The sequence below is a fragment of the Hemicordylus capensis genome, chromosome 9 (genome assembly GCF_027244095.1).
Source record: "Hemicordylus capensis ecotype Gifberg chromosome 9, rHemCap1.1.pri, whole genome shotgun sequence".
NCBI classification, from domain to species: domain Eukaryota; kingdom Metazoa; phylum Chordata; class Lepidosauria; order Squamata; family Cordylidae; genus Hemicordylus; species Hemicordylus capensis.
This window is the reverse complement of record NC_069665.1, coordinates 6,115,841-6,132,260: the sequence shown is the minus strand read 5'-3', so window position 1 is coordinate 6,132,260 and position 16,420 is coordinate 6,115,841. Positions and strand designations below refer to the sequence as shown.

The following is a 16,420-nucleotide window of genomic DNA, read 5'->3' as shown; positions in this document are numbered from 1 at the left end:
TCTCATGAAAAATACAGTTCAAGTGATGGTGAGGAACTTCAATCCAGCTTTGACTAGTCCAGAAAGAGACTGTTTACAAGTTTAATTCATGCCTCTTCCTTTAAAGATCAGAACTCTACTGTGGCTGGTCCTTACCCTGAGGATCCAATTTGGTTAAAGGAGGAGTTAGAAAGGTAAACTCAGGTATGGAGCACTCTCGTCTGTGTCTTGAGTTGTGTGGTTTCACAGGGCATCTGGTAGGTTACTGTGGGGAACAGGGCACTGGACTAGATAGGCTTTAGGCTTGATCCAGCAAGGCTGTTCTTATGTTCTTACAATATTCAGCTTTGAAACTGCAGCTACAAGTCAGGGCATAAGAGCAAGTGCCTTCTATCCCATAGGGATGTGTGTGGAACTGGCAGAGGCTGGTTTGAAGGTGGGGGGCATCTTTAAGGATGGGGGAGAGTGTAACAATGCCCCCCCCCAGTGCTCCCTCAAACAGCAGCCCTGCTGCCCCATCCCCTCTTCGGTCCAGAAGTGACTGGAAGTAGCGTGCACATCATACTCACTTGTGTGTGCTGATGTGCACATGTGTGTACGCTACTTCTGGACTGAAGCGGGGACTGGGTGTCAGGGAGGTACGCTGCTGCCCTACCGGTCTGGTTTTCAAGGGAGTGCCAGCAGGGGAAATGTGGTGGAGGGGGTAAATGCACCCTCCCCCATCCTTAAGTGTCCCCGCCCCTGCGTTCGAACCAGTTTGAATGCAGGCTTCTGAACCTACTTGGAGTTCTAGGAATAGAATGCCGAACAGGTTCGTGCACATCCCTAATAACACAACCAGTATCAAGCCCAGGCCACAGAACAGAGAAGTTATGACTGCATAGTCAGATGATGCTTTCTTCTATTAAAGTTATACTTTGACATGTGGAGTACTTTTAGCCAAATGCAGGCCATTTCTGCATTTACCAAACAACAACAAAAAACGACTTGCTCAGGGCAGCTATGGAGCAAGGAAACCTTATTTGTTGCAGGAAGAGAAAGAGTTCAAGCCTGAGGTATCAGCAGGCTGCTGCCTTTTGGAAGTGAACCTGAGCCTTGATCCACAAACTAATCTGAAGCCTTCACTTCTGAGCAGGAACCCAAGTACACCAGTAAAGTTGAGTGAGAACCCAATCCTTGTCCAGTACAAAGTTCTGCAAGAAATACGTTAGGACACTTGGAAAAGGCCACAGAATTAAGCTTTCTAAGGATTGATGGGAAAGAGGCATTGCACAGTATGAATGTAGGATTTCAGCCTACACGATAAGTTGTCCCCACTCTCTTCCTTCTATTTAATGTATATAAATAAAATATAGATAGATAGATATGATCCTCTCCAGGACAACTAGGCACCTTCAGTCATTCATAGTAAACAAAGCAGAAGTCCCAAAATGCTGTTCTGTCAGGATGTGTTGCTTTCTGTGCTGAACTACGGCAGTTGATGTACTTCACAAATTTCAGCGTCTCTCGATCTCTGTAAACCAAAGCCAAGCAGTTGTTCTCTGGGTTGACTGTCAGCAGCTTGGGGAAAGTTAAGGAAACAAAACAGTTTGATCAGGTAGAGGTTAGAGAATATACCTAATTTTTAATAAAACCCATAAAATAAAATCCAACTTTCCTGTAAGGAACTATGCAAGTTAAATTTTCACTGGAGGCATTTTCTATTCTAGAAGTATTTTCAAATATAGTTAAAGAGCAGGAAGATAGACTGGAGAGAGGAATCCCCACGGAATTCAGATTCCAGCATGCTCCAAGCAGCTGGTACAATCAAACAAACCAAGGCAGAGATCAGACAGTTTCAAGCCACAATGTACAGAGCCAGACAAACACAGACAGGACATCACTCCTTTTATCCTGAGATATCCCACTCAAACATATTATCCAATACCAAGATGAAAGTGAGATTTTTTTTTTTAACACTACACACATTTTCTATCCCGCTCTCCCTCCAAGGAGCCCAGAGCGTTGTACATGGTTATGTTTATCCTCACAACAACCCTGTGAGGGAGGTTAGGCTGAGAGAGAAGTGACTGTCCCAGAGTCACCCAGCTAGTTTCATGGCTGAATGGGGATTTGAACTCGGGTCTCCCCGGTCCTAGTCCAGCACTCTAACCACTACACCACTCTGGCTCATGCAGTCCCAGTGCTGGTGAGTAATCCGCCCCCTCCCTCAGCAGCATTCTTTAGGAAAGGCCTTGATATAGCCCATCCCCAGAAAACTGATGTGCCTCTCGGGGATCAACCCTGATAACACTGAGGAGCACCATGCGGTCCTGGCAAGCGCTCGCCAGCCTCTTCTGCAGCATTCTCCAACACCCACAGGGAGCTGCAGCCCCCCTTCCCCCCACACCACTCCCCAGCCTAAAGACCCCACAACGTCGTTAGAGCCCTTTGACAGGATGGCTGTGCCTCTTAAGGATGCTGAACTGGCATGTTGCAAGGAAAACAGAACTGTGCAGCTTGCTGCTGCTGCTGCTGCTTCCTGAAGTAAGCGATGTCTGCTCAGCTGACTTCCACCCACTTGCCCCAGGAGCCAAAGTATTAGGAAGCCAAAGCAAGGGCAAATAATTCTAGCCTCGATGAAAGCTTTAAAACCAGGTGGGGGTCAGAACAGGCAGCCCAAGGAGACGGCATGCTGCTTACCTCTTCGTCTTCGCCTTTTGCGATGTATGACGTGAACCCGCCGCGTTCCACATCCCATTCTTGAAAGAGGAGACATTCTTGTCAATTTAAGCCTTAAGCCACAACCCCCATCCCAGCCTATCAACCTTCGCTGTTGTCTGGACCAAAATGGATCACAAGCACAGCGTCTGCTAGGCAAATGTATTTCAGTGGCGTTTACCAAGAAGGTTTTAAGTAGCAAAAGTATACTGTGGACATGTTCCCTGCCCATGTGAGTCCTCTCTAGAGCAGGCTTCCCTAACCTGCGGCCCTCTAGATGTTGCCAAACTACAATTCTCATCACCCCCAGCTACAACTTATTCTGCCTGGGATTATGGGAATTGTAGTTCAGCAACATCTGGAGGGCCGCAGGTTGGGGAAGCCTGCTCTAGAGGCAAGCCTGCAATTTGGAGAGCAACACGGGGGGCTGCACATTAAAAAAAAAACAACGCGTGGCGAAATGCTTGACTAACAAGCAGAAGGTTGCCAGTTCAAATCCCCGCTGCTACTATATCGGGCAGCAGCGATATAGGAAGATGCTGAAAGGCATAATCTCATCCTGCACAGAAGGCAATGGTAAACCCCTCCTGTGTTCTACCAAAGAAAATCACATGGCTCTGTGGATGCCAGGAGTCGAAATCGACTTGACGGCACGCTTTACCTTTTACTTTAGGATCAAAGCAGCTAGTGCCACCTAGTGGCTGAGAAACTGAGCAATGGACCAGGCTTTCCCCAGTGTGACTCAATGCAGGTATAATACTACTACCCTTACAGGCTGTTTGTAAGGACTGGAAAGGAGAGCTGGTCTCACAGTAACGAGCGTGAATGGTCCCCTTTGCTAAGCAGGGTCTGCCATGGTTTGCATTTGGATGGGTGACAAATGTGAGCTCTGCCAGATCTTCCCCTTAGGGAATGGGGCCATAGCTCAGTGGAAGAGCATCTGCTTGGCTTGCGGAAGGTCCCAGGTTCAGTCCCTGGCAGCATCTCCAGGGAGGGCTGGGAGAGACCTCTTCCTGAAACCTCGGAAAGCTGTTGCCAGCCAGTGTAGATAATACTGAGCTAGATGAACCAAGGGTCTGACTCAGTGGAAGGCAGCTTCCTATGAATAGAAGATAACTCATGAAGCACTTTGAGCACTTCAAAAGCACTATAAGCTAAGTATGTTATTTCAAAGCATTAACAGGGCATAGCTAAATTCTTAGCCACCAAAAGCCTGATAGGAACGACAGTGTTTGGTTGCCCTAGAAGTTTTGAGCCACTTCTGGGATGGCACTGCTGCCTGCACTGCCCATGCCTGCAGAGGGCCTGCCATTAGAGATGGGCATGGTTTGTCTCATGTCCTGCCCGCAGTCTCAGGGGGGTTCCTTCCAAAGGGTCACAGAAATGCACTGAATTTTCGAAAGGCCACTGACCATTAGAAAAGCCAATGCGTTCCATAGCCCTTTGGAAGGAACCCGCGCATTTCCGTGGGCATACCCTGCCATTCACTTTAGGATGTCCTGACACTAGTCCACCAAGAGACTTGCGTGCAGAAGGTTCATTCCTTGCCAGCCCCTGCTAGACATGGCTGAGTGGGAACAGCCCAGTAGACAGAGGCACTTCCTTCTTCCTGGGCTTTGGGTTGGGCACTACAGCGCACCTACTGCTGCTTGACAGACAAATGCCAAAAGACCAAGAGGAGGTCGAGAGCAGCCCCAGCTTGTACAGCTTTCTTAGACATCTCTACCCACTCTCACCCAAATGCTTGAGACAGGTTAAAAATAAAGCCAAGCCTACCTTCACACCCGCAGAAGAGCAGCAGGTCCAGGGCAAACTCGGCCATTTCAGCATCGTGGACTAGAGTGTAGCAGCCTTTTGTCCACCGTCTCAGTTCTCCAGCACACAGAGGGGGGCTTGAACCTGATGCAGAAGCACACACCCGGGGCTCAGCTAGGAACATGGAAAGCTGCTTTCTACCGAGTCAGACCCTTGGTCCATCTAGCTGAGCATTGTCTGCACAGACTGGCAGCGGCTTCTCCAAGATTGCAAGCAGGAGTCTCTCCCGGCCCTATCTTGGAGATGCTGCCAGGGAAGGAATTTGGAACCGCCTGCTCTTCCCAGAGCAGCCCCATCCCCTACAGGGAATACCTTACAGTGCTCAGGATAGGCAACTGAAAAGCTGGGGGCAGTGACGGAGCCAGCCAGACGGTGGTCTGTGTTCCACCCCGCCCGGCGGCCCCGCCAGCATGACGTCGCATGCACGGGGGTGTGGCTGGCACTCCAGAGAGCCCCGAGTAAGCTCTCCCCCTCTCATTTCAGGCAGCACTTGCTGCCTGACAGCATTTATTAGGGAAATAAATGCTGTCAGGCAGCAAACACTGCCTGGAAGTGAGACGAGCCACACCACCTTTGCACGTGGCTTCCCACTCAATGGGGCCTCCAGCAGCCCTTCTCATTGGCAGCCCGGGTTTTTTGAACCCGTTTGCTCAATGGTGGCTCCACCACTGACTGGGGCGGAGCCACCATTCAGCCTCCCTGTCTTCCAAGGCCTCCAGCACTGCCACATTCCCCAAGGGCTCCTCCCTCCCCTCACACATCTCGGTCACCTTCTCCTGCCCCGGCACAGGAAGGGGCTCTTCGGCCTCTTCTCCCTCCGTATGAATAGCAAGAGAGACTTGGGGAGGAACTTCCTTGTGTGCAGGAAGTGAGCAGTAGGAGGGCCTGAAGGGCATGCTCTTGTGCTTTGACCTAGAAGGAAGGGGACTGAAGCCCTTCCTCTTGCCTGGGAGCAAGCTGGTGGGAAGAGCCAATATGGCTGTCTCTTCCGATTTAGGCATTTAGATTGAACCCCAAAGTTTGGAAAGGACAAAGCAGGATGGTCAGGAGAAGCAAGTGAAGGTGGCCATCCATGTCCAGTGTCCTTTTAGCATTAGATCCAGAACAGCCATTTGGCTTAGCTCAAATGCCACTGAGCCAGCAGAGGTCATTATTCACTTGACCTTAAAACAACTATCAGCATCTCATGCAGGACACGCCATCGAGCAGAAACTGCTGTCAGCTACCCACCACTAGGGATGTGCATGAACCAGTTTGGAGGCCATTCAAAGGTGGCGGAGGATAGCTTTAAGGACCGGGGAGGGTGCTCTCCTCCATCACCACCGTGTTTCCCCTGCCGGCACTGTCCTTTAAAACCGTCCCGTGGGGCGGCAGCATACCTCTTGGCGTGGTGGACCAGAAGTACCTGGTGTGCGTGCGTGCGTGCGTGCGTGCAGTGAGCATGATGTGTGCACGTACACCAAGCACTTCCAGTCCACCACACCCCGGGACGGCAAGGAGGTACGTTGCAGCCCCGCGGGACCGTTTTAAAGCACAGCGCTGGCAGGGAAAACACAGCCGGGGCGGGGCAGGGGGTAAGAACACCCTCCCCAGTCCTTAAAGCTATCCCCACCTTCGAACCGGCAGTCACCGGTTCCATGCACATCCCTATCCACCACCAACCAAAATTGCCCTGGGAAAAGATCAGGATTTTGTATGTACCACTTTTTCTTTCGCCCTCCTCATTATCAGAGGTTTCCCCCGACTCATCAGTATGACCTCTTCTGCTCGTTTCCTCTCGACTGCTCTCTCCTTGACTGTGTTTGGACAAACTGTCTCCTACAGCAGTCTCTTCACCCTCTTCCTCCGGAGCTAAGAAATGCAGCTTCAAGCCAGTGAAGTTGGAAAGGAGCAGGAAGAAGGCCTCCGAGCGGAACAGCTCCATGCACTCCTTCAAGACGGGCGGGAGGCTCTCCTCTTCTGCTTTTTCATAAAGCCTAAAAGGACAGCAAGCATTGACAACTGGGTTGAGGGTACTCCATGCCTCTGCAGTATTCCTTATAATTTTGCCTCATTATGTTATGCTACCATCCATTAGCTCGTTTGCAAAGTGCATTACGCTGCCAAAAGCAAATTTTTGGAGAGCAAGGAACAGAGGAAGAAGGATCGAGAGATGGCTGATAGACCTATCTGTCACATCTGTATCATGCCTGCCTCCAAGGAATTCTGAACAGCACGTGGGCTTGTGTCCCATTGCCTTCTTACAACCACCCTGTGAAGTAGGTTAGGCTGAGGGAAAGCAACTGACTCAAGAATATGCAGCGAGTCCCAAAGCAGAGTGGGGATTTGAATCCAGGGCTCCCTGGTCTAAGGGCAGAACTGCACGCTAGGCAACCTTGGCTCTAGCTGTTACTGAATTACAACATTAGCCATAACCAGTTGGGAGTTGTAGTTCAACAACAGCTAGAGTCAAGGCTGCCTACGCACCCCTCTGCTAGATCAATATTGGTTTGCCGCATGCAAGCGCGTGTACACACACACACTCACTCCATGTTGCATTCTGCCCTGTATTGTGTAGATGTCTTTGTATGACGCATTTCCCATACATCATTAGACTGCCAGTGGTGGGGAAATACAAAGCACCAGGACATGGGGAAAGTAATCCCACCTGTGATAGGGAACAACAAAGCACAGGGACAGGTTTCTTATTAAACGTGGTTTTTTTACATCCTGGTCTGTCCCATGGGCTGAGTGTGGCTTACAGTAGGTTTTCTCGATGTTCACGACTGTTTTCTCCAGCAAACACATGGTGAGCCTAACAAGTAGTAGCTCTTTGTGTTGGTCGACAAGCAGGGAAGGGGCCACCATTCCTAGATAATGTACAGCTCTCCAGATGTATCCAGCGGATAGCAGATCCAGGTTTGTTTATTTATTACATTTATATCCCGCTCCTCCTCCAAGGAGCCCAGAGCGGTGTACTACATACTTAAGTTCCTCCTCACAACAACCCTGTGAAGTAGGTTAGGCTGAGAGAGAAGTGACTGGCCCAGAGTCACCCAGCTAATTTCATGGCTGAATGGGGATTTGAACTCGGGTCTCCCCGGTCCTAGTCCAGCACTCTAGCCACTACACCATGCTGGCTCCCTGGCAGCATCTCCAGGCATGGCTGAGAGAGGCTCCTGCCTGAAACCTTGGAGAGCTGCAGCCAGTCAGTGTAGACAGTATTGAGCTAGATGGGCCAAGGGTCTGACTCGTTAGAAGGCTATTTCCAGTGTTTAGCCCTATGGACAGGAGACAATGCAGAATGCCCAAGTCCCAGCTCCTGGCCCATGGGGGGAGTTCTGCTCAGCCTCCTCTGCCTTTGGAGATTTCAAGCAGCAGCATTCACAAGTCTCGGCTGCTTTATGCCAGAAGGGCTTGCAGCTGGAAATGCTGAAATTCTCATACTGCCCAATTCCATGCCAGATGCTGAAATCAGGGGTCTCTTCTCGTAGAATTAGTCACATACCTGCCTGGAGGCAGTAATGGGCTGGATGAGGGAGAATAAACTGAAGCTGAATCCAGAAACGACGGAGGTACTTGTTGTGCGGGGTCGAAACTCCAGAGACGATTTTGATCTACCTGTTCTAGATGGGGTCACACTTCCCCAAAAGGAACAGGTCCGCAGTCAGGGAGTACTTCTGGATTCACACCTCTCCCTGGTTTCTCAGGTTGAGGCGGTGGCCAGGGGTGCTTTCTATCAGCTTCGGCTGATACGTCAGCTGCATCCGTTTCTCGAGATCAATGTCCTCAAAACAGTGGTACATTTGTTGGTAACCTCCAGACTGGACTTCTGTAATGCGCTCTACGTGGGGCTGCCTTTGTATGTAGTCTGGAAACTTCAGTTGGTTCAGAATGTGGCAGCCAGGTTGGTCTCCGGGTCATCTCAGAGAGACCACATTACTCCCTTGCTGAGGGAGCTACACTGGTTGCCAATTGGTTTCCGGGCAGAATACAAAGTGCTAATTATAACTTATAAAGCCTTAAACAGCTTGGGCCCTGGGTATTTAAGAGAACGCCTTCTTCGTTATGTGCCCCACCGTCCACTCAGGTCACTTGAGGAGGTCCGTCTCCAGTTACCGCCAGCTCTTCTGGTGGCCGCACGGAGACGGGCCTTCTCGATTGCTGCCCCGAGATTGTGGAATGCACTCCCTGCTGAGATGCGATCCTCCCCATCCCTGACTATCTTTAAAAAAACATCTGAAGACCCACCTCTTCACCCAAGCTTTTACAGCTTTTTAAATGTATAGTTTTAATTTTAGGGCTTTTAGCTGTTTTGTTGGTTTTACTGTGTTTTAATAGTTTGATTTTAATTGTTAATTTGTTTTAATTGTTTTTTATCATGTTGTGAACCACCCTGAGCCATTTTTGGAAGGGCGGTATATAAATTAAATAAATAAATACGCACAGCACAGACAACCAAACTGGCATGAGCACAGCTGGCCTACGAGAAGCAAGTGGTCCCAGATTTTCATCCCGACATGGTCCTACCTTTTGTTAGGGGGCCCCCTCCTACTCCAGCTGGGCCCTTCCTTCTTCAGAGCTTCACAGACCAGATGGAACTTGTCATCCTAGGAACAAAGAACATCAAAACAGCTTTTGAAGTGACCCCAGGATTTCTGCCTAGGAGGCATTAAATATATTCATTAAATATGCCTCTTAAACTTAACTTTTGAAAAATTCAAAAATAAATAAAGAACTCAACTACCACTCTATGAGACACCCCTGGAGTTGGAGAGGGCCAGTTGCTCTCCCCCTGCTCAATATAAGATAATCGCCACTTTAAAAAGGGACCTCTTTGCTCAGTTATATCAGGGGTAACACCTCACACCGAGCCTTCTACCAGGCATCCCAGGAGCCAGCACAAATCAAATATACATTGCGACAGTCCTGGAAAGTGATTAGTCCTATTTCCAGTGGAAGCGAGTTTCATAGTCAGAGAAACCACCATGATGCATTCACACTATCCTAACTTGGCTTATGGGTGGCATCAGTGTTAATAAGCTGCTGTCTTATCAAACTCAGATTTTGATGCAAAATGAGTATATATAGGTTTTATAGCCTATTCTATAGACCTCTCAAAGATTCACACACACACACACACACACACACACACACACCTGGTGTCCCTCACCATTATCAGAAAGGATTAACAAGTTGATTAAAGATTAACAATTGCTGTACGTGAGACGCTTTCAAGGCAGCTTCCAAGACTAACCTTAAGGAAATCCTTCAACAGGATCTCTGACTGATCCTCAAACTCTTCTTGGATCTGGGCCTGGGAATCCATCTCCAGATAAGCTGGATTGATCCAGTCATACAAGATTTCATGCTAGGGGGAAAAGAAGGCGGTGGGGAGGAGGAAAGGCAGGGAAACACCCAGGAGGGACCAGTGAATTCAGAGAAGTAACCTGCCTTGGCCCACCCCTCCCATGACAACTGCAAGAGGAGAATACTATGGAACAGGTTGTCTGGATCTGCTTAGAGAGGGCAGCACTGCTAGGGAAGAAGCAAAGCTCACTCACATCACGAGGGATGTGGGGGCTTCGGGGCAGGCAAGGTTCGATGGGGCGTGGAGGCCTTGCAAGCGAAGAGCCATGAAACCAGCCACTCACGGACAAGCGACACTTCCCTTTGGAAACAACTTCAGCCACCTGGGATGGGGGAGAAGAAGAAGGACCCGTTCGCACTAATTTCTCAGACACAAGGACTTATCCAGGGATGGGCTGAGGACCTCCTTTCCCAATACAGAATTTGGTCCTGTCCCATCCCAGCAATATCTGAAGATAAAGTATCAGCTAAGAGATGAAATGCAGTATACCAAACCCACCCCAGGGACTGGAAATAAAAACCATAAAGGGCCTCCGAACCAATTCCATGCACATCCCTAGCTCTAGGCACCTGTTCATCTTGGTGCAGCCCTCTTCTGCACCTTTCCCCATTCGACAATGTCCTTTTGGGGATGTTTTTACTCAGTGTTTTAATGCTGTGTTGTGAGCTGCCCAGAGAACAATTTGGTATGAGGCAGCTAACAAAAGTGTTTAAAAATTATTATTATTATCAGCAATTGTACACAGTGCTCCAAAAGTGGCCGCACACTTCTTTCTATGTATTAGGGCAGTTTAACGCATGGCTACCTTTAGGTCTAGTGCGGCCCCAGGCAGCTAGGAGTTGCAGGAGGCCCCTTGAGGAAGCTCGACTCAGATTTCTCAAGCAGAAAGCAGAGGTCCAGGAAGCCATGCCTGAGATACTTAGAAGTCTGTGTCCCGAGTGGAGGCGGGATGGCTTTGGGCCACCCATCCCTTCCTGCCAAACCCAGAGAAGGGATCTCAGTGCAGATGGAATGCTGGGTAATCTAGCCCAGGGAAAACAGAGGGGCATTGCGGGGATCAAGAACAAGAGAGAAGCCATCTTGCCTGGTGGAAAGAGACTGGGGAGACTTCAAAGAAAGCCAGCGAGTTCCACGAAGGCACCAAGGACTTGGTGATTAGCCGAGGCTGGAACTGATCTGCAAGGAAATCGGCACACAAGAGGTGCCTTTGAATCGTTAGATCCAGCAGTATACTGTAATCCAGATGGATTTCCACTAGCACCTTCAGAGCACAAAACCAGCACAGAAACTGCATACTTCACACAAAAAAAGAATCATACCAGCTAGTTCACCGGGAAGTTTTTCACACCCAGCTTTTAGTTCGCATCTCCTCCCCCTCCTCCTCCAATTTGTTTTGTTTTGTTTTAAATCAGCATTAGAGTGTAGCCTGATACAGGGTAAAAAACAAATCCACTTTTTGCTCTGTTTTTTTTTGGGGGGGGCAACTTTGAACTTGGAGTAAAGCCTCTCAGTAAAGCCTGCTGTCTGTGGAAGTTTCAGGCCAGTTAACTCATTTGCACATCTGGCTCCAGGAAATGATGGTACACAACAGGAACGCAGGAAGCTGCCTTCTACTGAGTCAGACCCTTGGTCCATCTAGCTCAGTATTGCCAACACTGACTGGCAGCGGCTTCTCCAAGGTTACAGGCAGGTGTCTTTCCGGCAGCATCTCCAGGCAATGCCTGGAGACGCTGCCAGGGTTTGAACCTGGGACTGTCTGCACGCAAAGCAGATGCGATGGCCCCATCCTGCCTCCGCCTCCATGAGCTTGTAACTGGCACTGCGTTTTCAGTCTAGTCGTTGTTTTTAGCATTGTTTATTAAGCAGTGTTTTGTTGTGTTTTAAACCAAGCAATCAATTGCCTTGAAGGCCCTTGTTAGGGCTGAAAGGCAGGGTACCAGTATCTGGATAAGCAAGAACAAAACATGTACAGTATTTGTAAAGCACCAGATCAACAACTAAGGAGTCAGTTAATGGCAATGCTGCAAGGGAAGCAAAAGTTTGTCTGGATTAGGAGAAACATATTTTCACATAGGAACGAAGACAATAAAGATTGTATGCCATTCATGGGCCATGGCTGAAGAGGCAGGAGGCTATCAGGACACCGAGAGAGACAGGGCAAGGTAGGCAGGCAGCAAAGGAAGTAGCATCTTTAGTTTCAACACGTGTCTGACTCTCTTGTGACCGAGTAGAGAAAGCTGTACATATAATTCTAAAATGGCCTGATCTACACTTGGAAGAAAGAGGAGATGGTAGACTGAACAATATCACTTTTGTGAAGGCTTCTCCATGCAAATCCTGCTGTATATAAAAAGCTAGCCCATTCTGTTTCCTGCCGTGCTAGTTTTCTACCGGCAGAGCTGGTCTGCCTTATGCGACTCCTTACCTACAGTCTCAAAGGACACACAAGGATGCAGAAAGGTGAACATTGCAAAAGAGTCCCGAGAATATTGCATAGCTGGTTGCCGTTTGTGTAGCCTTTACAGATTACTGAATGTGCAGCCTGCTGGCTCAGAGCAAGCAACAATCATATTGCAGGAGGAGGAATCGGCTTACAGTGCCCCACCTACCGTCCGTGCTGAACAGGTCCAGGGTGCCTCCATCACTCTTGTCCCATGGTGGCACAAGGTAGAGGATAAAGGCAATCCGCCGTCCCTCCAACTCATCATCGTGGCAGAGCAGGTTATCTGCAACACCGTGCAATTCAGCTGAAATGTTATTCTTGTTTTGACATTTATATCCTGCTCTCCCTCCAAGGAGCCCGGAGCAGTGTAAACAGTTACGTTTGCCCCCACAACAGCCCTGTGAGGCTGAGAGACAAGTGGCTGGCCCAGAGCCACCCAGTAAGTTTCATGGCTGAATGGAGATTTGAACTCAGGTCTCCCTGGTCCTAGTCCAACACTCTAACTACAGGGAAGGGAACAGGAACCCCTGCTAACGTGGCAAAGAGGCACCTTTTAATGTGGTGATTCTCTTTATTTAGCAGGGGGAGAGTAATCGGCCTTATCCACCCGCAGCACATTATTTCCAATGACTGTTGCTGGTGTTTATCTTATGTTTCTTTTTAGACTGTAAGCCCTTTGGGGACAGAGATCCATCTTACTTACTTACTTATTTATTATTCCTCTGTGTAAACCACCCTGAGCCACTTCTGGAAACGTGGTATAGAAATCAATCAATCACAACACCACACTGGCTCAGTCTTTATAGCTAAGGAATGTGTGCAGGAGAGCAGCTGAGCCTACTGAACATGTCTAGCCAAACCTCCAATTTCCAGCCCTTTGTCCGAATCTCCCAGACCCATATCACCCTCCAGAGATAGTGTGACCAGTCCCTATCAACCCCCTGGAGTTTTCTAGACTGCAGAGGGGCTGCTCACCTGTATATTCATATTTGGCACAGGACAGGTCAATGGTGGCCTCCAGTTGCACCTGGGCCACATCAGAAAGCCACCCTCGGAACTCTTCAAAGAGGACTTTCCTGAGAGAGAGGAGAGAGCACCAGGTTTGGCAGCACTTACTCCCAAGTAAATGTGCACAGGTCTGCATCCCAAGGCAAGAGGCAGGCAAGCAGATCCATTTGGGCAATGCACCAAACTGATATCGCTTAGATGTGTGTCAGGATAAGGCGGTTTCCATGCTAGATTACAGACATATTATTACTATTATTACTATTATTATTATTATTATTATTTTACATTTATATCCCACTCTTCCTCCAAGGAGCCCAGAGCGGTGTACTACATCCTTGAGTTTCTCTTTCACAACAACCCTGTGAAGTAGGTCAGGCTGAGAGAGAAGTGACTGGCCCAGAGTCACCCAGCTAGTTTTATGGCTGAATGGGGATTTGAACTCGGGTCTCCCCGGTCCTAGTCCAGCACTCTAACCACTACACCATGCTGGCTCTCATACCCACTCCACTCCTTTGGCTTGGCCGTCACAATTCACAGCAGACTCCAGCACAGTACGAAGAAGCAATCTTACCTTAATGCAGCAATGTGAGGTTCTTCTCTCTTCTTCAGGTCATCTGACTTTGCCCATGCAAGAAGGAGAAACAACTTTTCACACTCTGCTCCAACACTTTTAGAGCAAGAATGAAAGGAAGGCAAACATCCCAACACAGATTACCTGGGCATTCTCACCAGACAGTGCTGGGGCTCTTTTAAGGGAAACCTTTGAGCCTCTCCACCATTCTGTGCGAAGTGTGCACAGAATGCTGGGAAGTTCTCAGCACCTTCTTCTTAGCCTGTACTGTTCCCAGCACCAGGAGAGCCATTTAAAAGGAAGCGGAGCCTTGTCAGCCCCAGAGACATCTGGGAAGATGCATGAGGCATGCTGGGAAATGGGATCTTTTCCAGCGCTTTCCCCACAGAGCTCTACGAGGCTTTACACAGAGCAAGACCACTGATCCATCCATACCAGAAGTGTCTCCTGTAAATAGTAGCAAACAAGGGTCTTCCTAACTCTGCGATCAGTGATTCGTTTAAACTGGAGATGCCAAGGAATAAAACTGGGACTTCAGAATGCAAAGCAAACGCTCTAACACAGAGGTATGGCCCCCTCCCAAAAAGGGCAATTGCAATAAAACATGATTTAACAACCAACAAGTCAAAACACCTCTGGGTCAGTAGTAACAGTTTTGTTGAGAAGCAGGAATGCCCGACTTTGCTGAACTGGCCAAGTAATCTAGAGCTCTTTGCAGACAGGTTTCTGCAAAGTACCTGCTTTCTCTGTTCTCGACTGGAGGGGAAGGACTGACAGAGAGGGTCTTCAGGAGCGATCCAGTGCTACCGTTCCATGACCGATTAGGGTAACCCCCACCCCCAGGAAATACCTGCTTGAATTTGTACAAGTCATTGCACTTTTCATGGAAGTGAAGGTTCAGGAGTTCCTTCTGCAGGCCTTCCAGGAAGCCCTCGTTCTGGATGAAGTTGGGGATGATGCAGTGGTGGAAGGGAACAGGATCAAGCACAATGGCCTCTTGAGAAAACACAACAGTTAGATTGTCACAATGGAACCCTCTTTATCTTTTACTTCTGGTATTTAGGCAGACATGCAATTCAGACAAAATCTTTAATGGGGACCAAGTCAGCAGTTCCCTTTCACTTGCTTCAAGCAAAGTGACAGAGAGTGCAGGCTTCTACAGGAGCCATGGTGCACTTGGAGAGGAGAGCTGGTCTTGTGGCAGCAAGCATGACTTGTCCCCTTAGCTAAGCAGGGTCCACCCTGGGTGCATATGAATGGGAGACTAGAAGTGTGAGCACTGGAAGAGATTCCCATTAAGGGATGGAGCTGCTCTGGGAAGAGCATCTAGGTTCCAAGTTCCCTCCCTGGCAGCATCTCCAAGATAGGGCTGAGAGAGATTCCTGCCTGCAACCTTGGAGAAGCCAGTCTGTGTAGACAATATGGAGCTAGATGGACCAAGGGTCTGACTCAGTATATGGCAGCTTCCTAGGTTCCTAATCTAGGGATATAGTTGAAGCCAGGATCTGCATGCAAAGCCAATGCGCTACCACACAGAGCTACAGCCCTGTCCTTTTGGGGCAGGGCATTATCTTCTCGTTCCTTGGGCCACGTAAAAACACTTTGTGGGGGGAAGAAATATTTTTTAATGGGGAAAAAGGCTACATAAATACAAACCACAACAGCTTATGCCTTTCTGTGCATTGTAAGCAGCTTTGGGAGGCTGCCTTGGCTAAAAGCAGGACGCGATTGGAGCACCACCTCAATGAGGACTAGAGCCTTGCGGCTGCCCACTCCCCAGCCCTCATACCGTGCTCCAGCGCCTCCTTGCGGGCCCAAGCAGCAGCCACTTTCTCCCTGAGGGTGGGTTCCCGCAGGGCAGCCGAGAGCTCGGCGCCCACCTCTCGCTTGGCGCGCTTCTTGGCGCCTGCTACTGCCCCCAGGTCTTCCACCCGCCTCCCGCTCATGGTGTCCTCCTCATGTGCGCGCGGCCTCGCCAGGAAACTACGACTCCCATCATGCCTCGCGCCAGGCCACTGCCTCAAGGCGGGCCTAAGTCCTAGCTGTCCAATCATAGAGCTAGATGCGAAGAAGCCATGACGCTTGCGAGCGAGAAAGATGACCTTCTATCTCTACGCTTCTATTGTCTTTGCTTTGAATTCTATGATCTCTCACCCTCTAGGGACGGTAGGAGGTGAGACGCTCATGAGAGCCAATGAGAGCCAGAGGTCGGTTTCCTGACAACCAATCGGCGCACCGCACCGTCCCATTGGTTGAATCCCCCCGAGTAGGCGGAGTCTGTGCCTCCTAGCTCTGTAAGGCAGAACTTAAGACCATCTAGACATAGATTTAATTATACAGAGGGAGTAAGTTAACGGAGATATGGGGGTATTTTTTTAAAAAGAGTGTAGCTGTGACAGGTGCAACGTTTCTCCTTTCCCCTGTGCTAAAGGTGACCACACAAAAAATCACAGGAATTCTTGCTAACTCAGGTCTTCATCAATTACTGTTTTTAGTTTTAAAATATTTAAAATACTTCCATTTTAATTTAATTTTAATATGAAACTATTTCCCC

The 16,420-nt window shown here is 49.1% G+C and overlaps 1 protein-coding gene across 3 annotated transcripts; it reads right to left on the bottom strand.

The window, feature by feature from the left end:
• Window positions 1-121: 121 nt before the first annotated feature.
• OGFOD1 (2-oxoglutarate and iron dependent oxygenase domain containing 1) lies at window positions 122-15,963 on the bottom strand. Of its 3 annotated transcripts, XM_053270945.1 has the most exons (13): window positions 15,656-15,952; window positions 14,717-14,862; window positions 13,867-13,913; window positions 13,263-13,363; window positions 12,454-12,570; window positions 10,929-11,020; window positions 10,038-10,166; window positions 9,731-9,844; window positions 9,004-9,083; window positions 6,196-6,470; window positions 4,456-4,578; window positions 2,662-2,720; window positions 122-1,539 (listed from the first exon to the last, which is right to left on the bottom strand). In XM_053270945.1, exons 1-13 carry the CDS (start codon window positions 15,918-15,920, stop codon window positions 1,378-1,380), a joined length of 1,710 nt encoding a protein of 569 aa, XP_053126920.1. In that variant the 5' UTR covers window positions 15,921-15,952; the 3' UTR covers window positions 122-1,377. The 3 variants fall into 3 exon arrangements, with proteins under 3 accessions (XP_053126920.1, XP_053126922.1, XP_053126921.1); XM_053270947.1 differs by lacking the exon at window positions 4,456-4,578 and having other exon boundaries at window positions 15,656-15,963; XM_053270946.1 differs by lacking the exon at window positions 12,454-12,570 and having other exon boundaries at window positions 15,656-15,954.
• Between the last annotated feature and the right edge of the window lie 457 nt (window positions 15,964-16,420).

Bases quoted from the DNA above. Each gene is read 5' to 3' on its own strand.
- OGFOD1 (XM_053270945.1), bottom strand. From the start codon at position 15,920: ATGATTGGACAGCTAGGACTTAGGCCCGCCTTGAGGCAGTGGCCTGGC. The intron at 14,863-15,655 runs GTATGAGGGCTG...TGTTTTCTCAAG, and splicing joins CAAGGAGGCGCTGGAGCACG to AGGCCATTGTGCTTGATCCT. The intron at 9,845-10,037 runs GTGAGTGAGCTT...TTTTCCCCCTAG, and splicing joins GCCCCCACATCCCTCGTGAT to CATGAAATCTTGTATGACTG.